General features: G+C 31.1%; 2 protein-coding genes and 2 non-coding genes across 4 annotated transcripts; 2 read left to right on the top strand and 2 right to left on the bottom strand.

The window, feature by feature from the left end:
* Window positions 1-4,497: 4,497 nt before the first annotated feature.
* Window positions 4,498-5,338, bottom strand: LOC125848303 (calmodulin-like protein 30). The gene has a single exon (XM_049528158.1). The coding sequence runs from the start codon at window positions 5,162-5,164 to the stop codon at window positions 4,595-4,597; it is 570 nt and encodes a 189-aa protein (XP_049384115.1). The 5' UTR covers window positions 5,165-5,338; the 3' UTR covers window positions 4,498-4,594.
* Window positions 5,339-6,894: 1,556 nt separating this feature from the next.
* On the bottom strand, window positions 6,895-6,968 carry TRNAN-GUU (transfer RNA asparagine (anticodon GUU)). The gene has a single exon. It is a non-coding gene; the product is annotated as a tRNA-Asn (tRNA).
* A 3,573-nt stretch (window positions 6,969-10,541) lies between these two features.
* Window positions 10,542-14,329, top strand: LOC125848284 (uncharacterized). The gene is made up of 5 exons (XM_049528127.1): window positions 10,542-10,831; window positions 11,508-12,106; window positions 12,962-13,280; window positions 13,580-13,661; window positions 13,985-14,329. Exons 2-5 carry the CDS (start codon window positions 11,539-11,541, stop codon window positions 14,177-14,179), a joined length of 1,164 nt encoding a protein of 387 aa, XP_049384084.1. The 5' UTR covers window positions 10,542-10,831; window positions 11,508-11,538; the 3' UTR covers window positions 14,180-14,329.
* Window positions 14,330-15,329: 1,000 nt separating this feature from the next.
* TRNAR-UCU (transfer RNA arginine (anticodon UCU)) lies at window positions 15,330-15,402 on the top strand. The gene has a single exon. It is a non-coding gene; the product is annotated as a tRNA-Arg (tRNA).
* The last annotated feature ends 8,403 nt before the right edge of the window (window positions 15,403-23,805 follow it).

Raw genomic sequence — 23,805 nt, 5'->3', positions numbered from 1 at the left:
CCCTTTTACGAAAGGAAAAAGAGTAGATTGGGGAACTTTTTTTTTTGGTTGAATTGTTGATCCTAGCTTTTATATTTTCTTAGTGGAATTTTTTTTTGGTAACTTAGAGAAATCTCACTAGTTTAGGAGCTAACTATTTAGATTCTTGTTGTTTACATATTATAAATCTTACTAGATTTTGGACTTCGGATACTATGCATTTGACGCGTCCAAATACGTTTAGACAAATGTATCTCAGATACATGGGTCAAAATTAAGTGTAATTTGTTTTAAATACACTATAATATAGTGAATTCATATGTATATGACTCCCTCACTCACCTCTCTCCCATCTCGCTTGTCACTCTCCTCTCTCGCTCGCCTCTCTCCCTGTATGTGATATCCCAGATACATATATTTAGTTACTAGATACATGTATCTAATGTGATTAACATGTATCTGGGGGATTCACATGCATATGAGGATCTCACTCGTCTTTCTCCTTCTCTAGCTTGCCTCTTTCCTTATTTTAGTGTATCAGGTAGCAAAAATACATGTGTGTCTAACTTAAAATCTGATATTAAATTATTAATTAGTAAGATAATATGTTATTATTTCAAACTATATGAAGAATAAGTAAATATGATAGCAATATTTATGTAATTAGATAGTTTTTTCAAAATTTTACTTCCACTTAATGTTTACTAGGAGCGTCAAAATAGACCGACATAGCCCAACCCAATCTCATCGGGTTGGAGAGCTTAACGATCCGGCCTTTCATATTGAAGGGCCAATACAATATTAACCCAAATTAGCCTGCGGCCAACCCTTAAATTTTGTTCTTTCGATAGAATTTATAAGATATTTTATTTTTGTAAATGGAGAAAACCTTGTAAATGATGTATGTGAACGAGGGCTCTACAAAATCAATAGTAAGAATATACAATAGTGGTTGGACGGATGAAGCAGAATTTGCTCGGGCACTTATAATAACTATAAATAATAGAGCAAATTTCACATATAACAAACACAAAATTCATATTTTTATGCTATAGCAAAGTTTGCATAATTGCGCTCCATAACAAACATATATATGTATAATTCGCTATACATTTACAAAAAAAACCGTTGTATAATTCGCTATACATATACAAAGAAAGCAGTTGTATAATTCGCTATACATATACAAAAGAAAGCAGTTGTATACAAAAGATCAATTGTATAATTTGTGTATGTATAAACGAGAAAGAGAGAGACAAAAGAAAACTGGGCAGAGAAATATTTATGTTGTATAATTACAAGTGTATAAGACGAAGATATATGTATTTGTATGCGTATATACAATTTTCTCTCGCTTTATACAAACAGAAGCACTATTTATACATTTCGTTTCTGTTTGTATAAGCGAGAGAGGCGAGGGTGGCGAGCGAGATCTGGGAGAGGGGAGAGAGGGGAACGAAAATATATGTATATATACAATTTTCTCTCGCTTTATACAAACACAAACGCATTTTATACATTTATGTTTGTATAAAAGCGAGAGAGGCGGCGAGACTGCCACCAAACGAGAGTGGCGAGCGAGATTCCACCAGGGAGAGTGGCAAAAATAGCAATAGTTTGCTATAGGGTACAATTAAATCAAAGTATATTTAATTTGAATTAATATTTTGCTATTATATATAATTTTCCCTAAATAATATCATAAAATACAATTAACAACTTTCACATATAGCAAACACAAAATTCATATTTGTATGCTATAGCAAAGTTTGCATAATTGCGTTCCATAGCAAACATGCTATGACTAGGCTATTTCGCTATACATATATACAGAAGAAGCAATTGTATAAGTCGCTAGCTCCTCTTCAGATTTGTATAATTTCGATGGCAGGCCATTTGTATAAATTGTCGTCAGCTTCTCGTTTGTATAAATTGTTGAGAGTATCTCAATTTAATTTTATGTGTTTTTATATCTATATAAAATTTGAATTTGTATACAATTGAATCGAAATAAAACGTTTGTATAGCAAATATCGTTCTCTCTCTCGCTTTATAAAAACATAAATTATACATTGTATTTTGTATAATCTGTGTTTCTATAAAGCGAGAAAGAGATAAAGGCAAAAGAGAACTGGATAGGGGAATATTTGTATTGTATAATTATAAGTGTCTAGGACGAAGATATATGTATTTGCATGTGTACATACAATTTTATCTTGCTTTATACAAACAGAAACACAATTTATACATTTATGTTTGTATAAAGTGAGAGAGGTGAGCGACAGAGGGAGAGTGGCGAGCGAGAGTTTGAGGGAGAGAGACGATTGACAAACAGTTTGCTACAGGGCACAATTAAATCAAAGTGTGGTTATACCATTTAATTTGAATTAATAATTTATCATTATGTACGATTTTCCCTTTTTTAAAAGTATATGTCAAGTCAAATATGAACGGATGAAGCAAAAATCACTCGGGCTGATCATTTCGTTTCATTTAGAGGAGATGTGCAACCCCAATATCTAGGCCCACTTTGAAAGATTTACAGAAATAGGCACTTTCGATGTCACTATTTAAGTTTTGTAATCATTAAGAAAAGTTTGTGAAAAATACATTAGCGACCAACATTAAGTAGCGAAATCCTTAAGAGAGGATTTCAAATTGGTGGCCAAAACTTGTTTTGCTATAAAAATCGTAAGGATTTCTATACGACACTTGGTTATTTCGATCATAAATTTTGATGGAATTCAAATTGATGAGCGACTTATTTTATCATGAGTACTAACAAATTACTAGGATTTGTATATAAACCCATACGATTCGTCCTTAATTTATAAGTGAGTTTGGGTGTGTGTAGTGGTGATTTTAAAGTTTAAATTCATCTACTTATATTAGTACTATTTTTAAGCGTGACATCTATTATACCCTTACAATTACTTTTACTAAAGTAATACTGTAATAGTAAAATCATTATACTATTACACTTACTATTATTAATGCGACAATATCAACCGTCCAAGCTCTCATAGTTAATTGGTAATTGCAATAATTATCAGTTAATGAATTATAATTAGCCACACTTTATTGATGTAAATAACGAAAATAAAGGAGTTCTTGGTTAGGAAATTTTTTACCTTTGATAAGTCTACACGGCCAAGACTCAAGAGGTTTGATTAATTAATAAGTGGATTTCCATACATAAAGAAAAAGGCAACACCATGACAACCAAAGTCCCCTCAATCTTAAGATTGTGGGTTCAAATGAGCAAAGGAGCCAAAAAAAAAAGAAAGAGAAACGCAAAGTCACCCGTACGCACTTTAACTTTGATGGATTTTCATGTGCAAGCGTTGTTGGGCATACTTGACCAGTTTCTCTACTTCTTTCTTGTTATCAATGAATCCTGTATGATCAGAATCAGCATCCTTCATGACTCGACGAGCCTTCCATGAGCTGAACCACATGTGTAGACTCTCAAGTGCTTCTGTTAATTCTTCAGGGCTAATACGCTTGTCATGATCCATGTCGAATTGCTTAATCCACACCTTGAATTCTTGTACTGACATATCCCTATCGGGTTGCTGCACTGGAACCTCGAAACAACTCATTATAGCCATTTGTTTAGTTAGTTAACAAAGAGAAAATTGAACTTGTAGAGAATGTGTATGTTAGGCAGTTAAATTTGCACTACCTTTACAAGTGCTAGAGAATCTTTCTAGCATTATAAAATTTGATGGGCATCTTTTACTTTTGGACTTTTGTTCAAAACGAATTGATTCATTAATTCACACTAATAATATAATATGAATTGTTTTTTTCATTTGTGGATTTGAAATGAAGCAATTTTATTCCATTTCCAATAGTAAGAAGTAAAATAAAAATGAAAATGACACAAAGATTCTTGAATAGAATCCCATTTTACCACAATTAGTGCAGCATCTTAGAATCAAGCTGGAAAGATTGTTGATCAATTCATTTCCTCGACTAACGAGGATGGGACTCTAGCATCCAATGCACACCAAGAGTGGACATTTGGAGTGTAGCAGCATAATACATGGGGGTCCGTCATTGGGTAATACACAGATTGGTCATGTGAAGAAATGAACTTCAACCAAACTCAACCCTAAAGGTTAGATCATGGCTCTTCTCACTGGCATGACACTCATGTACAGTGGCTCATGGTTGCATATCTGTTTCATATATATAATGAATACAAAGGGGATATTGGTAATTAAGGGGAATAGGTAAGGTAACCTAGTACAACACAAATTAAGACCTACAAGTACATGGACTATGAGTCCTAATAATTCATAATCTATGTAATACTTTAATTTGGTACACCCTCAACCAGAATCACTGTGTTTTTGGTTGCTCACAAGCCTAATGTACTGGAAAATGAGTTTATCGCGTTTCTGTCTCAGAACAAAATCGAAATATTACATAAGTTATTATATCTAGTGCTACAATTGTAACACGAAGTGTTTTTTTTTTTTTGAAATTTAATCAGCATAACAAACTCAAATATAGAAAATAGGATACTTTATTGCAGTAAGAAAACGGATCGAGACTATATATATCTGCAGCTATTGTATGACATTGTTTTCGTGTACTTGGACAACTCTCATACAAGCTTCATGGTACGCGTCATCATCGTCACAAATTCATCCATGTCTATAAGTCCATCCCCATTAGCATCAACACTTCTGACCATTTTCTTGCAACTCTCTAAGCTACATTTTTCTCCCAACATTCGCTGAACTTGCAACAATTCCTCTGCACTAATTTTCCCATCACCATCCAAATCAAACGCCTTGAAAGCGCTTTTAATATCAGTCGAATTCACACCACCTTCGAGACTCTGCACTCTCATGAACTCCTCAAAGTTAATGAATCCATCCCCATTAGTATCTGCAGCCTGAAATGCATCATCAACTTCATAAGATTTCGTATTCCCCCCACCGCTGCTCATCATCTTCATCGCTGATTTATATTCCTCTTTAGAAATTTTTCCATCTTTGTTTGTGTCAAATTTGTCAAACACTCTTTTCATTTCCTCCAATTTTGGACTGAAATGAACCAAAGACGTTGTGCTTGGCGTTTGCTTTACCTTTGAGAGGTGAAGTGATCGCTTAGATTTCGACATCGACTTTCTAAAACTTTCGTAACGAAAATAGAGAAAACTATTCGACATGTTATATGGTGAATTAATGTTGATGTTAAAATTTGTAAGACTAACTGTGAATATATATAGCTCTAAAAATTAGATACATTAACTTTCTTTGTGCAATACAAGAGCGCACTCAGATATATCTATGGGCCAGAAAGCTTTTGATGTTCTTTAATTTATTCCCAATTCACCATACAATATGACCAAAATCCTCTTTTCATTAAGAAACAACACGTAACTGTTCATAAAAAGTGAGATTAGTAATCTGAAAAATATAAGACAACTACTAAAAGTGAATATATAGTACTAGTGTACTATATAGCTTGGGCATAAATTCTACTACTAGCAAACTTCAATTTTACTACTTCTAATTAAGACGAATCTAAGGGCATTTAAAGAATAAAAAGATAACACCACTCCTTTCCTTGATGCCAATATCCACTAAACTTCCAATTTCCAAATTATCCTTTTTATCAGCCGGCCATAAAGTATTTCACAGGCAAAAGATGCATTTCTGAATTAAGGCGTAATTGATATAAGGACATGTCCCCCCTTAAAGTTGGAGCTATGTCATGTCCTGTCTAATCAACTTCCCTAAATACTTTTTCGATTTACTTCTACCTCTCCTAAAACCATCCATGTATTGCGGTATCCATACATGTCCTCTTTACATATCCGAAGTATCTTAACCTCGTTTCCATATCTTGTGCTCCACTAAAGTTACTCCCACATTATCTCAGATGTTCTCAGATTTCAAATATTGTCTTTCCTAGCTAATATGCTCACACATTCACCGCGACATCCTCATTTCTGCAACTTTCATCTTTTGAAAGTGAGAGTTTTTGATTAGCCAATACTCCGCCTCATATAATTACAACGAATTGGTCTAACCATCACTCTATAGAACTTTCCTTTAATTTCTGGTGGCACCTTTCTATCACATAAGACTCCGGATGTGAGCTTCTATTTCACCAACCTAATTGCACCGGTAAGAAAGGTCAGTGGCGGAGCCAAAAATTTCACAAAGGGTGTCCAGAAATAGCACAACAAAAACTATTTTCAAAAAGTAGAACTAGTGAGATTCAAACACATGGGCACTTCCTCATTCTAAGGAGGTGAAACCACTGGGCTATAATAGCTTGTTATGTTAAGGGTGTCTAAAATATGTTACTTAATCATTTCGTGTATCATTTTACCTGTATATACATTATTTTTTTCCAATAAAGGGTGTCCAATTGGACATCCTGACCACCACATGTGGTTACGCCATTGAGATAGGCGACATCCCCTTCAATCTCTCATAGATCCAAGTTACTTGAAACTTTCTTCCTTTTGGATGTCGTGTGTATCAAGTCTCACTTTCACGTTAGCCACATGTATGTTATGAAACCTACAATCTTATATATGGTTGCTACATTTTAAGTGTTGGAAATCATTTTTAAGTGCTAAAATTAATTTTATAAATAAACAGTTATGTGTTTAGATAAAAAGCTAAAACGAAAAATAAGTAGAAAATGTATTTAATCAAAAGTGTTGATAAATTGTTCTTTTGTTAAAATGACTAACAATATCTATTAAAAAAAAAATTATCCAAAAATATTATTTTGAAATAAAGGAGGAACGATGGATATAATTTTTTATTTTGTTTTTGGAAAGAGTGCTTTGAGAATTAAAATTAAAATAAATATTAAAGATAAAATAGTTTTTTTTTTTAAAAAAAGAAATTGGTCGAAACAAAAAGGGTAAAAATAGCACGCTAGAAGGAGGGCTTGAACCTCCGACCTTGTGGTTAACAGCCACACGCTCTAACCAACTGAGCTATTCCAGCTGTTGACCTAAATATACATTATAACTAATAAGTCTAATTCTTTTTTGAGGCCACCAAATCAGGAGCGAAACATTATCTCCAACTTTAATCTAATATCAAAATTATATTTTCTGGGGAAAAAATTGGTTATTAATGTTTGAAGGTAGGGTTTAAATACTTTATGAAATATTGTCCAAAGCATTTTTTTTTCTTTTATCATTTATATTTATAAAAAAATTAAGAACGTCTAGATTCCATCAAATATTTAATAAATTTTGACAAAGAATGAAAGTGCCTATTTGGAAAAACTTAAAAAGATAAAAAAAAATGTTCAAGTACTCACTATCCCTAATTACTTGTCCATTTTTTAATTGACACGTCTTTTAAGAAAATAATTATTGACATAATGAATTGTCCATTTTATGTCTATTAATTATGAAGTGGATAAATTAAAAACTTAGATTTTCAAGAAGTTCTATCTTTTTCAAAGTAATTAATTGAGGGTATAATAGGTTAAAAAATTGTCATTTCTTGATTTATCAAAATGGACAAGTAATTAGGACAACTAAAAAAAGCGAAGTGAACAAGTAATTAGGGACAGAGAGAGTAGTACTATTTAGTGGGCTATTAAGGAACCTTTTTTTTTCATTTTCTTTTTTCTTCTAGACAAATTAAATGTTTGCTATTTCATTCACGATTTTATTTACAATCAATTTTTTGGTTTAATGTACATTTGTTATAACGACATTTCACTATAGTGATCTGATTTTTCATATTATATTTTAGTTTTTTTTATAACAACATTCTACCGCTACAATAAAAATATCTTTTAGCGGCAATAAATATACAAATTAACAAAGAATGATAAGACTTTTACCGGCATTAGTTAATTGTCATTGAATTCAGTATCGTTTTGGTTTTATCAATATTTATAAAGAGTGCTAAATGTTGTTAAAAATATGTTTTTAGCGTCAATTAAGTCATTATCGTTAATTAATTGCAGCTAACAACAATGACATTCATTATAATATTAGACTCTTATAAAATTACCCTTCTAGAACAGTCATTACACAATATTTTATAAGAAATATATCGAATGTAAAATAAAATATTAAAATATTTATAACAATCATTATTAATGTCATGTAAAAAAATTAAAAATAAGTAAAAATTATATTCAAATGATGCACATCACCATAAGTTATGCTTATAACTTTACGAAGAAACACTACCAATATTTGCTTTTTTACCCTCATACTATTTTCATCCTTGAAGCTTACATTGATCAAGAGATTAATGCATGAATCAGTGTTAACATAAAGAAAGCTACATGTTTACTATAAAAAGGTTTGACCGTATATGTATTGATCTATAAATTAAAAGATGTTTACTTCATGAATTGGCTATTTAAAAGATATGTCATTCATCCATTTTTATTTGTTCACTATATAAAAAATAGTTGTTCAACATTACTAGTCCAATTTAGAAAATAAAAGATATTTTATGATTATTTTATCCTTGCTATTAATTAAATACTATTCAATATGCAATACATTTCTCAAAGCATTAATTATTGGGTTCGAAAGGGTGATTAGGGCGTCATGCGGAAGCTTACAATTGCAAATCATATGAGGATAAATTAGACGACACATAAAACTATACTAAAAAGACATAATATTATTATATGATATGACCAATTGACCTACATAATTAAAAACTAATAAAAAGCATAAAAATTGTAGAGAGAAAATCTCCCCATAAACAAAACTCTTTAAATGTCTACATTGTGGATACTATTATGTTATGCTATGAGAATAGAGATCTTCAATTTATAGATTTCCAAACTATTCCTCTAAGGAAAGAATAAACCAAATATAAGAAAATTATATTTTCCTTTCAGAAAAAGTTCAAGCATTTATGGTAATACTTTGACTTTTCTTTAAGGAAAAAAATAAACTTCAAATAAGGTAAGAAAATCAGGGCAAAACCCTAACATTAATTTGATATATTCGAAGGGTAATGTATATTGCCCTTATTGCTTAAGGTGTGCAGCCAAGTCAATAGTGGACAACTATTGTTGTACATAGAGAATAATTGTGAATAACCCTATTCGAAATTCCCTCCATTTTAATTTGTTTGACTGATTTTGATTTGATACGAAATTTAACTAAATAGTTTTATTAGTCTTGTGATCTTATTTTAAATATATGTAGAATGTATCAAATTGTCTTTTCATATTATAATTTTAAACATATCATGTGGAGATTATGAAAGACTATGAAGACGGAAAATGTTATTTAAGGTTTATACTATAAATTTACATCTTCCCCTCACTTGTAAAGCATAATTTTCATCATAATGGATGTATTATTCTCATAGTTGTAATAACTCATACTCTCAAACTCGCAAATTCTTACTTTTTCGACAACGTTATCCGACAATTATGCCATAAAATACTCAATACGAATTACTTTTTTCCTTTGTACTTTAAATTATCGTCCTTATATATAAATTTTATCATTCTCTTTAGTAGGCTATACAACAACAACTCAACAAGAATATACTTTCTCCGTTTCAAATTAAGTAAATTTTTAAGATATTTTTCATAGTTTAAATTAACTTAATTGTTCAATCTTCAAGATTATTTTTAGAATTTTGTACTACGTTCCCTTCATTTGGATTTTCTATGTTATGAATTCAAGACTTGCTTTGAAGTATTGAGAGTAGTTATTATAATTAATGTTTATTCATTCTAAAGAAAAATTTGACAATACTTAAAAAAGATAAAAATAGTAATTACATCTAAAAGAAGAGTAATGTCTTAATATTCTTTTCTTAAAAAGTGTGCAATATTTTAATAATTCACTTATTTTGAAATGAAGAAAATAATATTTATATATAATAAATTCATGAGTCATTTCCTAATACAAATTTAATTGTTATTCTGAATGACCAATTTAGGATAAGCATATATTATACTAATTTTTAGTTCTTAAAAATTAAATTATTTAGCTAATATAAAATATAAATGTAAAATAAGTATTTATGATACAATCTATATTACTAATTAAAAAAAAAGAGAAGGGGCAAGGGGTAGCTAAGGAGGGAAAAAAAATACATGGACTTAGGAGCAATGGTCCAAAAAAGAAGTGTACGCCGTAGTTTGAGGTCGCATAAATCACATGGGTTTGCCCATTCGTTTTGGACAAACTTCACCCCCTTCTTGTCTCTTTCTTTTTTATTCCCTCCGTTTCAAAATAAATATCGTTTGAATTAATATAATTTTTTTAATTATCAAAAAATATTTAATAGATTATATTTTTTATTTTCCTCAATAAGTGTAAAATAAATTTAATGTACTTAAATCAAGAATTTATCAAAATATCTTTACAAAATAATGATATGATTTGTGTATACTGTATTTTCTAGATCCGAGATATTACGATTCACGGCTATGTTGTTGTGGTAGTAAGTGTGAAATGAGACCTTAGGACAAAAGGAGCAGTAATCTGACAGGTCAAAAACAAAATCCAATTAAAAGCTTAGCAGTAACTTTCTTACGTTTCTAAACTGACTCACAAAAATGTCTGAACAGTTACTCTTCTTCACTGTCAAGGAGAAATACAGTGACATTTTCTAGTCAAAACGTCGGCTATCATCATTGAACCCGCCTGCCCCTTACATTTACATTTCTTGATTTCTTTCACACCTGCAGAATCTTTCTTTTATTTATTTTCTTCTTCTTTCCCTTTCTGGGAAATTCAACAATTAGTTTTGTATTCATTAGTTACAACTTCATTTCCTAATTTGCTTTTTTCCAATTCAGAGACTAGAAGTTGGCATAAACAATAGATCAACTCTCTCCATTGACCAAAGTCCCAAGGGTGAGTTTCGCTTTTGCTAAAAGTATTACGCTTTTTGTCCTTTTACTGCTTTGGCCCCCTTTATTTTTCCTCTCGATTTTAATTTGATTAGTTCACCAATATATTCCTTGCACTTGTGCTTTTGAGCCGAGGGTATATTAGAAACAAACTTCGATTTGAAAGATTACACTGGTTATGTTGTTGTTGTTGCTGCTTTCGGATGAGGGGGTTGGGTTTAAGTGGGGATGAATTTGAATAAAGTTTTGTGTATTTCAGGGGAATGCAATGATAAATTTTGATCCGGTACTATTAGCAATTATTGGTCTTCATTACCCTTTGAGTGGTCCTGAACATGGACTACAGAAAAAATGACCACAACTTCAAGATTACATGAGTTTGGCTTAATTAATATCTTCATTTTCATATCATTGCTTTAGTTTTTGCAATTATTAAAAAAGGGCTATGCCTATGGTCTAATAGTAGGTTAAAAAATATAGTAGTATTAAATTGTGGGTATATAGGTGTAACACTATGGCTATGCCTTAATGTTGGGAAGCTACAACATTTGAATTTTTTCAAACTAGTTAGGTTTAGTAGTTTATTATCTGAATATTTTATGGGAGTCTAGAACTTTTTCAAAATAGTTTTAGGTGATGTTTAGTTTCTCATATTTGAAATTATCTCATCCATTTGGCAGGGGAGCTCTAATGTGGCCATAATTAAACATCATGAGGAAACACAATACTTCATTGAGGAATTCAGGTACATATACTAGCCCGTCGACACCAGAATATGGAGATGATCATTTTGAAGGATTTCAGAAAGGATGGAGTTCCGAGCGAGTTCCCTTGCCAACTAATAGTAGTAGGAGACACATTACTGCTACTGCATTGATGCCGTTTAATAGTGGAAGGGCATTGCCTTCTAAATGGGACGATGCGGAAAGGTGGATTACAAGTCCAGTATCAGGTTATGCCACTCCCAAGGCTTCTTCAAATGTGCAATTGCAAAAACAGCCTAAGTCAAAAAGTGGACCACTTGAGAATCCTGGTCTTATGTTCATGCCAAACTATTCACCCTCTGTACTAGTCCATGAAGGTGGAAATAGAAGTACTTTTGTAGCAAATTCGCCGTTTACAACAGGTGTACTGGTGCCTGATGGATTATCCATTCATTATGGTGTTGGTTCCGGCTCAACCTCTAGTGCTTTGTATGCTGAGAATAACATGGTTCGAGCAAGCACTGCTCCTGGTCTGTCAGATTTTTTCGCTGAATCTTCATTACCAAGCTCCCAAGGTATAATTTTCTTCCTCTTTGAAGAAATTCTGTTTTGGTTTCTTCCGGTTTGGCAGACTAGTTATTGCATACTAAACCTATGCAATTGGATTCATCGTCAATTATATGTTAATCATTGGTTGTTTTCTCATAATTTTACCATTTACACTCTTTGATCTTCAATTGCTTATCAACTTGCACTATCAATAATCAATGTCTTCTTTTAGTATTATTAGCATAGAAACCTCAACAGTCCTATGGTAGCTACCTTATTTAAATACTAATCATTTGAAGGTTGTTAGTGAACCTTGCATCTGGTCTTTAGATCAAATCTTGACCGGAGGAATTAGTCATCTCTGGACTAACTAATCAGTGACCTGTGGATCCTGAAACCTCCCTTGCTTTGATATAAAAATGTAACTGATATGCACCAGGTTGCTCAAAGAAGGAACTCATGTGCAAGAGATAAGGTCTCATTTGAAAGAAAAGTATAAGCATGAGAATTTGTAAGACGTGTGTTAAAAATTGTATGAAATCACAGATTAATATTGCTAAACCACTTATGTGAGCAGTCAACCTACAGGCCATGTCGAACTCTTATCTTCCAAGACATTTAGACACAATAATATGGCTATCGTAGTTGTCAGCCTTTTATCGAAATATGACCTTACAGTAGTTAATCATTCTTCTTAACATCGCACACACAACCCTCCTGATTTCTTGAATTAGACATTTTAAGCATTCTTCTTTTGACGAGTAAGCTTTCATTATTCTTTTCAAAATGTGTTGTGCAATCACCTAGACCAAAGTATAAGAAGAAAAATGTTTTCATGGCAAAGTATATTATTGCATTAATCTCTTGCACGCAATGAACAGATGATAAGGCTGATGGCGGCAAAGAACCAGATTCTATTTCCCCTGTAGTTTCATGTAGAGATATGGCAACTCAGATGAGCCCCGACAACAGTACACATTCCTCTCCCAAAGGAAGGTCCCCTTCAATCCGTTCTATAGAGGAGCCGAATGATAAGCATTCAGCTAAAGTTGAGATTAGAGATGTACAGGTAGACAGAGGACCTCCCATATCCGGAGAATTACAGAGAAAAGGGGTAAGGAAAACAAGGAAAGACTTACAAAATGCAAGTGACTCAAATGTACCCTGGGATGTTGCAGATGCAGAAAGGAGCATGCCAAAGTACGTCTTCATTTCATGCTTTTGATACTTATAATAGTGTAAAAAGTACCTATGCTGTCCTTCAGTAAAGACAACCAACACATCCTTAATGTTAACCTTTTCTGTTCTGCAAGTTTATCGATTGAACGACTTAGAGAGCTGGCCTACTTAACCTTGACTTCACCAGTAGAGATGGGAATTCTCTGGATTCCCGCATAGACCCATATTTCAAAGAATCCAAACATTGAAACAAGTAAAATTTAAATCATGGATCTGCCTCCAGAAGCAAAGCACTGATTTTTCCTTCCGTTTTATTGTAGGCTGCAAAGAGAGGAAGCCAGGATTAATGCTTGGGAGAACTTGCAGAAGGCTAAAGCTGAAGCAGCAATCCAGAAGCTCGAGGTCGCATAAATTTTCCACAGATTACTTTCTACTCCTCCGTTTTAATTTGTTTGTCTTACTTTCCTTTTTAGTCCGTTTCTAAAAGAATTTTTCTTTCTTTTTTAGCAACTCTTTAATTTCAACTTTTCACGTGACATGTTTAGGACACAAGATTGCAAGTACATTTTGGTACATTCCGCATATCACCTCAAGATTCAAAAGTGTTTTTTGCTTTCGAACATCCGTGTCAAATCAAAATCAGACAAACATATTATTGAAACAAAGGGAGTAATTGTTTTGAAATAGTACAAAACTGATTCAAACTTGTCTTTTTTGGATATCAGGTGAAACTATCAAAGAAGAGGTCAGCATCTATGGATAAGATTCTGAACAAGCTTAAACTTTCTCAGTTGAAGGCTCAAAAGCTGAGAGGTTCACTCTCAGAAGGTCATCCAACAACTTCAAAAACACTCTTCCCTTTTCAGAAGTACTTCAAGATCACTTCATTCAGCAGTTGCTTTTACTGTGGTGTCGAATAGTTGGCGATACCTTTCTTGAAAATGCAACGAGGTTGGATCAGTATATGATTCTCGTCATAGTTTGGAGTATATTTCATTCTTGGTGATCAAAGGATGTCATAGAAGACTGATTAAATTCAGTTTTGTCCACGGTGTTGCTAAATATTCAAAACAGTAACACCATCTCTGTGAAAACTCTTTTGTAAAACTGTTTTTGTATATGGTTATAGAAGAGGTAGCAGTGAGGAACCAAATTCTATGAGTACATACCCAAAAAAGGTCACAGTTGAGGTATTGTACCAATTTAGCAACTATATTGATAAATTGAGATACACATCTGAATACTCATAATGGTAGTTTGGTAGCTAGTAAAGAAACAACTTATTCATATATTTATTTCTACATCAGTTATACAAAGTTCGGTAGCTAATTATGAAGTAAGTTATTCATATAAATTTTTTTATGTATTATCTTATGCTGGGAGTAGAATTTGAAATAGCTAATACCTTGCATAGCACACCAACTCCTGGGGTCTAGCTCTATTCAAGCAATAAATAAGCTAAAGAACAACATAAAAACATTTAAAGAGACAATAGCTAATTATGCGAGGGAGAGGATTAGAAACTAAAAAAGAAGGTATTCCCTTTGTCCCAATTTATGTGACACATTTCAGATTTCAAGATTCAAACTAGTACTGTAGATTTTTCATATATCTTTTAAATATTTTTGATTGTCAATTATTGTGACTTATACTATTTTTTATGTAATTTACAAATATATAAATTTCATTTTAAGAAAACAGAAGATTATATATGCAAATTCTCTGTCAAAATTAAACGATTTGACTGTCGAAAAAAGAAATGTGTCTTGGACTATGTTTCAAATAATGCCGAAGAGGCAGTAGCAACTGGTGCCCGCTGAGGAGTTTATTATGTATAGCACGACTAATAACAAATTATAGTATTAGCAATATAATAAACCAGAATAATTGGATAAACTTAAACCGCAGTATTATGAAGAAATTATAGAAAAGCTTTACATTGTAATGTTATTTACGGTCTATATGAAACATTTGGTTGCAAGCATATAACAGAATAGGATTATATAGCCTCCCAAACATGATGTATTTCCGTACAATTATATTTTAACGAATAGAGGATAAATATTAATAGCGCCCATGGCCTAATGGATAAGGCGCTTGACTTCTAATCAAGCGATTGTGGGTTCGAGTCCCACTGGGCGTGTTGTTTTTTTCTTTTGCATTAGGTTAGACGGATCAAGCTAGAAAAGGCATCGTCGGCCCATATACATTAGGGCCCTAAAAACAAAGAACCCAAGGTCGCTTGAATGCCTAAACAGAACATTCCCCAAATTACGCGTATAAGCAAATATATATTAGTTAATTACTTAACATAGCTATAGTTTGTCTTAGTTACAATTCGCGACCTACTTTTAGCTATAATTATGCGGCTCAGCATTTTGGTTTTGTATAATTCATACGTTTGTATAATTCAAAATTTGTATAATATAATTTGTATTCGAAATTTGTATAACTGTTTACACTTATGATGTTTGTATTTGTATAAATTTGTTATTTCGAGTTTATACAAAAATAACTGAATTATACAAATGTACCTGCGAATTATACAAACGAGATAGCTTAAACTGTAGTTACAGCCCGTAAATAAGCAAATTATAGTTATGGAGCATAATTAAGTTTATTATAATGGTTATTTGTGAAAGTTACTCCTTTCTCTAAACAGCCCAATACCAACTTGGACCATGAAGTCTCATTATGGAGCACTCTAATACAATAAACTTTAGTGAAAATACAATCTCATCAGATTTAGGTGCGTGGAATCATATATATGCTCTAGACCAAATACAAATCTATAATTGTAAAATACTGTAGAGATATGAGACAAAGGGGAAACCAACCAAAATACATGGATATATTATCTTATACTAATATAATGTGAGATAAATAAATGATAGAAACGATTTGTCAATTCTTTCAGTAAAAAACGTGTTCAAGATAGACCTACTAAAAGCTTCAACTGGAGTAATGTTTGGTGGATATTTTGTTTTGAATAATTTTTGTCCTAATTTGATTATATGATCATGCACAGTACGCTAGCTAGCTATTTGGAAAGTTCATGATGGGTCCTTAATTGAGAGTTAGGTCTGTTGATGCACAACTAATTTCCAAATTCAGTGCTTTCCACGCACTTTCTTTTCCTACACCACTTTTATGTGCACAATTATAATTCATAAATAACATTTTTTCACTCTTTATAACTCATTCAAATATACTTGTCCTCATGTACCCTTAAATTCCATCGGTCTAGGAGTAGGACAAATAGCGAAGTTTCACCTGTAGAATATTAAACGGGATGATAATATATACTTCATGTCTAGTTCAATATAAATAAATCATTGACTCTTTTTATAGTCTAAATATGTGATTTTTCAAAGTTCAAGAAATGTGTTAAGTGTTGTTTTTTTACTAAAATTATCCTTCTTTTTAATGAGATTTTTAACTACTTAAATATTTCAGATAATAACTATCTCTACTTTTATAAGGAGAGTTTGGAAAGAATCAAAAGATAATATTCATAAATTACTCTTTTATTAATGTCTTTAAATATCATTTTTAAAGTGTGTCACACCCTAACAATTTAGTACTTAGTAGGCACTATTATTTCTTCCAATTTACCCGTAGGAATTATATGTTTTTACTTTTATCATTTTTAGTGCAGAAAAATATTAAGATTTTTACACTAACATTGTAGTTTAATTAAATTGTAATAACTGATCAGTTATAATATTTATCAAGTTGTCAATCAATATTTATTATATATAAAATAGAGCAACTTTCACATATAGCAAACATAAAAATTATATTTGTATGTTATAATTATAGTTTGCATAATTGTACTCCATAGCAAATTTTATGTTTGCTATGGAGCTTTTGTTTTGTATAATTCGCTAGATACATCCAATTTTATACAAATTGTTCAGTTTTGTATAAATTCATTTATACATTGTAATTTGTATAATAAGATCTGTATTTGTATAATTATAAGTGTATAGGACGAAAATATATGTATTTATATTTGTATATACACTTTTCTCTCACTTTATACAAACACAAACACATTTTATACATTTGTATGCCGAATGGGTAATTGTATACCGAAAATGGCTAATTGTATACCGAACCAGACGGAAAAAAAATGGGATGTTTGTTGCGAATTACAAATAAAATAAACTATGGCTATAGCATTTAATTTAAATTAATAATTTGTTATTTCATACAATTTTCCCTATACCTATAGTTAATTTATCTTAAATATAATTTTAATTGTATACATATTTTTACACCATCGTTATATATATATATATTATAATATTTTCTTATGTATGACCTACCTAGCTACATGTCCCTATTTAAACAATTGGACATGTGAAATTTCACTTGGAAGGAGGCATGTATCTTTAATTTGTCAACATTGAATCGAATACAAAGGATTCACATGTTGCCTCTACTATTTTAGTTTTGACCAGCACCAACCCAAATTTTATCAGACTCGGATGTAAATTTTTTCCCAGTGGGTGGTTAATTGATTTTTCATTTTAAACCATGTCATGCAGGGACTTCTTCAAATGTTTATCACGTAAAAATTCCACTAAAAGGGAGGGTATTAGTTAAGTGTTAGGACGAATTCAGTAATTTTGTAGTTGTATTAGAAAATTGTTAGAATGTATGCGTTCATTGTACATTAACGGACCAGGTCCCTTGACTCAGCAAAAACCGTAACTAAAATAAATAAGTTAAAAATTTGAGTAATATTTCACATCTCTCGTGTATATTAAATGTATAGAACATCTTCAGCTATAAAAAATGTGTTGGTGTATTTACACCAACAATATGATAAAAAAAATTCATGCTCCATTAAAGTGTATATATATAAAATAAACTGAAATTTCAACGTACCACAGTAGAAGATTGAGACTTGAGAGATGATGAAATCTGAACAGTTTGAACATAAAAGAATCAAATAAAATAAGACATTAAAACGCCTCCCTTTTTGTATAATATAGGCGCGGCGTTTATGCACATGATGCGTTTTAACTTGTTTTCTTTTCAGATAATTAGTGAAGGGAGTAAATAATATAAAATGAAATAAATTTATAGACTGGTAGAACCTCCACATAGATTATATATGTAATTGACAATTTACTATGATTTAGATGTATTTTTAGGTCTTATCTCTAATTTATATAATGCGTGGGATGAGGAGAAAGAAGTCATAAACTAAAAAGGGGCATAAATATGGGCACGTTCATCTTAAAATTGACACACTTCAACGTTGAGGTAAGCAGACAGGCACACCTCTAGATGGATCTTCTTGGAGACATTAGTAGCACAAGGAAAATTGTATACAAGGGACATATTGGTTAGGTGGGGCATGATTGAAGACAAGAGTTGTCCAGTTTGCCTACAGACAGAGAAAACAATTGAATATCTCTTTTTTCTTGTAATGACACAACACAAGTATGGGACGCAATGGGGAATCTTAGTAGCTCAGTTGGTTGGCTATATGAACTCCCACCTTGTTGGTGAGGGTACTTTGATTCCCCGCATTGTAATATCCTCCCCATTTCCCCTACGCCCAATTTCTTTTATATAAAAAAGTATGGGACACAAAGAAGAGTTTATAAGCGAAGACACTTTCAGTCGAATGTAGGTAGTCTTCTTAATTTTAGGGTCAATCGAATCGATAGAAGATCTAGCACATCGGTTGGAGAGAATGAGGCACAAGTTCGTAACCGAATAGAATAGTATTTTGTAATCCCGGCTGGGAAAACTATCATAGTGATTTCACTAGTTACTAGACTTGAAAGGAAATAAAACAAACTGGAATAAAGCTTTAACCAAGTAGCGTAGTTGACAGAGTATGACTCTTTATTTGAAGTTTGTTGGGTTTCTAGTTTACTATAACTGACTAAATAGAATATGGTATTTTAGCTAGTCTTAGCAAGGCTATAGTGTAATTTACAAGATGATTTTAGTTGTAATAGACTAATAGTCTATTTCACTATTCCATGCATGTGTATATATGTAGATTATTTTGATAAAATAATTTTAACTATTATTTGTATATATATGTGTATGTATTTATTGTGATGGAACAAAAGGGTCTCCATCGACCAAATTAAAACTGAGAAAAAGAAAAGAGAAAGCGATGGATCATGAGAATCTTCAGAAATGCAAATTGCAAAGTTCTTAATGCAAGTTGATGAGCAATCCCATACCTACAAGCAAGTTCTATTTGTTGCCCTCATGCAAAATTTGGGAATTAAGAACATGTGCACATGTAATTGCCCTAGGTGCATTGCATTGACCATATAATATATAGTGTAATATTTATGCTACCAAATTTTTGGGTCAGTCACTAGCTAGTAGCATGTATCTTACTTGCATGATCCTTGTCCATGACTATTGGTGGCCCTACTCTTATTTCATGCCCATCTAGTATTTAATTAATTTGCATGGAAATGGAAAAATCTAAGCCCACTACGTTTGGATAATAATATTTCATTAAAATTGAAAAACGATTTTGTGAAATTTAAATTGAAAGAAGTACGTAACTCTAAAGATCGATTAACTCGTGATTGTTTAAAGTTGATAGATTTGTATTAACTTATAATGAACTCAAGTTGATATACACTACTAAATGAATTTGTTACTCAATTTTTTTATAGATACATGCATATAACATGTACTGATATTTAATGCATATACATATAGGAACATAGTTTGGACAAAAATTATCAAATTAGCTTGAACTTTTAATTTCTAAACTAGGTCCGCCCTTGAGTATTTGTAAGTTGGACAAAGGTCTTTAATCACACATGGGGTGGACTAAATCTAATCCCTGTATTTGAGAACAAAACGATAAAATACAAGGTCATTTTCGTTTTGTGTCGAAAAAAACATCCTCCAAATTAATTGATTTTGTCAAAAAAACTAAGAAACTATATTCTTAGATATTGTCAATTTTTATCATAATTTCCATCATGATTTTTTAATATTAAATCACATTAAAAATAAAAGAAAAAAAACTATCAAATTAAAAGATTTTGCATAATGCTAAACTCAATTGCCGAAAAAATTCAGGATAATATTTTTGGCATATTTCAGAGTAATAAATAAGAAGGGGGTGATTTGATTCTTGTGGGGCCATGTTAGTTTTTTGACAAATACAATACAAGTAGAAGGATGAAAATTATTAGCTTTTAAATACTTGAAAAATATTTTTTAGTACGAATGATATTTTAAAGATGTAATCTAAATTTAAAGTATAATTTAAGGATGATTTTGACCAACAACTCAAGGTACACTAGAAGAGATATAATTAGAAATGGAGATATTCGAGATAAGGTAAGAGTAGCTTTGATAGAGGACAAAATGCAAGAAACGAGGTTTAGAGGGATCGATTATGCATGAGAAAATGAGATGTGCGGATAACGTAGTGACAGAGGTTTGCTATAGATGATTTCAATAAGAGGTAGAGATAGACCGAATAAATAGAAAGGAAAAAGAGTTAGTCAAGTAACAATTACAGCCTATCAAAGGCATGACCTTATATAAGAGGTAATGAATAACAGATTAAAATAGAATATTAGTAAATAGTAGAACACGTTAACAGAAGAAAGGAGTTTTGGTGAAAGCATCAAACAAACAGTATCGCTGCTTCTGCAGTTGCGCCGCAAAGCGAGGAATCTCACAGAGTACCCTTTTCTATTTTTCTGGTCATATCATATATACCTTTAATAAATACTATTTTTTTTTGTTTCATTTATTTCCCTACATAATTTTTTGTAAGCGCTTTAAGAAAATATTATTATTAACAAGAAGAGTAATTAACTAATACTTGAAGCTAAATTGAATTTAATCAATTTAAAATTTTAAGTTACAATTCTCCTCGTATTTTTTTTATCCCTTTTAAAAGTTTTCACCTTTTACCACATAAATTGAAACAGAAAAATTACAGTTACATTTGGAAAGATAAGAAAAAATGAGTGGCTCCTAAGGGAGGGAAAGGGTGGATTAATTTGCATGTGAGGATCGGAGCTAAGAAAATAGTATGGGGTCCTTAATTGTTGGTAGATAGTGATAAGTAAGTCCATATGAATTATGATTCAAATATAGCTGTGTCCTCTCTTCTCCAGTTGTGTGGGGTTCCTTGCTTTTATTTTCATTCAACATATATATCACAACATATTACTTTTCTCTCACACAATTCAATCTTTCTTCCTTTTATTGTTTTCCTTCTCCATGCTCTTGCCATACAAATTAGTAATAATTAAAATGCAAATTCTTTTCTATATCATACTTAAATAGTACTCCCTATTACTTTATCAGTCTATTTAAAATAAACACATTATTAAGGAGAATGCAAAATGTAAACTGAACAAGTAAAAGGGAATAATAAAATTGTAATTTATTCCCTAGTGATAATTAAAATATGATTGTTTCTTTCTTTAAAATAAACAATTACATATTCTCTTCTTTATTTTAAAATTAGGATCGCTATCTCTATAAATCAGCTTATGAAGAAAGGAATAATATTGACAATTTTTTCCATTACATTATGAGTCATGGGAAATAGGATTCTTTATTTTTTTTCAGATTACAATAGATTCAAGTCAAGTAATATTTAAGTTATCATTTCTTCATAATTTGGTTAAACTTAGCTCATCCAGCTTAGAAGCCCTTTAATTAATTTTTCTGATCCTTTTCTTTTTGTTTTTTTAATATATAGCTTCAACCCTTCAATAATATTGCAAGAGATCTGAGAATACAATATTACAACTAGCACTATCATAACAATAAAAAAAAGAGAATTATATTTGTCATTATTCATAGTAAAACTATTGCACGTTAAACTTATTCCAGTGGAATTTTTTTGACTATTTCTTAAAGATAAAAGGCTAGCATATTTGATTATATATAATTCTGACAGTAAGTAGTATACATTCACCCAAATTATTAATGAAGCTAATCTTATATATGTGAATCAAATCCAATAATACATCTAACATCCCTCTCTGGACAAGTATCGATTTTTTAATACAACTATAGATTATGGACTAATAAATCGAGTTATTTAAATAATATTGCAATATCGTGCACCATGTTTCTCATTTTTAAAACGATAAGTTTTAGGAATTTGTTGGCACGTTTTAGTATTTTAAAACCATGGAATCTCTTCTTGATGAGGTTTTTTTGTTATTTTTCTTTTCAAAAAAAAAAATATTGAGATATCTAAAACAATTATATGGTAAACGCAGCCAGTGGTTACGTTGTATAATGACCAGCATTAATTAAGCTGGGAAAAATATATAAAAATAACTATAGGTTATATAGATAACCCTTATAAATAGGAATCGACTCTGGATTGCTTTGAAAAAATATGATTTATAATGAAGTAGTAATATTATTAAGATTCTAGAATTTATATAAAGATGACATCTCATTACTATTCCATATTATTTTCACGGTTAAATATAATTGAGTGCATTATTATTAATTTCTTCTATCTACCATTTATAACCATCACTACAGTCAATCAACATCATTATTAGCCATCATTTACAATTATCACCATCAATCATATAGAACCACTAGTTAATTAACACAGCTAGCCGACACTACCATTAGCCAAAATTAACAATCATTATCATCATCACAACACAACCAACGATTGCTAACAACAAATATTGTCATCAGCCATCACGATATCTTGTCAACTACCTTTATCATTTACCGTAACCATTGACTATCATTATCGCTCATCACAATTATTAATTGTTACCATCAACTGCCATTGTTAATCATTACTGTTAGCTATAATTACCATCATCACCCACACAACACAAATCCAAAATCGAGACCTACAACCACACCTATTAGTTATCACCAATCCCAACTGTCATATCATTTGTAAAAATATTCTATTTCTATGGTATTAATTTAGTATTTTTTTTAGATTTTAAATTTATGAGTAATTTTTAACTAAAGACAAATTTATGTATCTCGATCATGTTGAAAACACAAACTTATACTAATTGTTTAGCCAAATATATCGATATATTCCTTAATTTGTAAGTAAATTTTATTAAGATATTTGAACTATGACATATTCAGATTGAGTATATGAACATGTGATAAAATATTTCTATTAAATATTTTTGATTAAAAATTAAGTATCTGTCAATATATTCAACCTAATCATGTAGTATTCAAATCTTCTATATATTCAGACATAAATTTAAATTCAGACATCTAAAATTTTATATACATCTTTAACATTCAGAATTAGATGTCCTTATTTTAATAAAAATAAATGAGGTGCATTAATCCAACCCAAATTTTGCAAGTGAAGTTGATGTGGAGTAAGAAGTAAAGAGAAGGAAAGTTTCAAAATACCAAATTGAAAGAGCAACAAATGCTACGACATTTGGCCTAACCCTATTAGCCACATGAAACGCATACCCCGTTTATTAATAGTTTAATTTTATATATTTGAAAATTTTAAATAAACTTTACAGTATGGGAATATTTAAAAGATAATATT

The sequence above is a fragment of the Solanum stenotomum genome, chromosome 12 (genome assembly GCF_019186545.1).
Source record: "Solanum stenotomum isolate F172 chromosome 12, ASM1918654v1, whole genome shotgun sequence".
NCBI classification, from domain to species: domain Eukaryota; kingdom Viridiplantae; phylum Streptophyta; class Magnoliopsida; order Solanales; family Solanaceae; genus Solanum; species Solanum stenotomum.
Note: the sequence above shows the minus strand (reverse complement) of the source record. Positions and strands in the feature narration are given on the sequence as shown.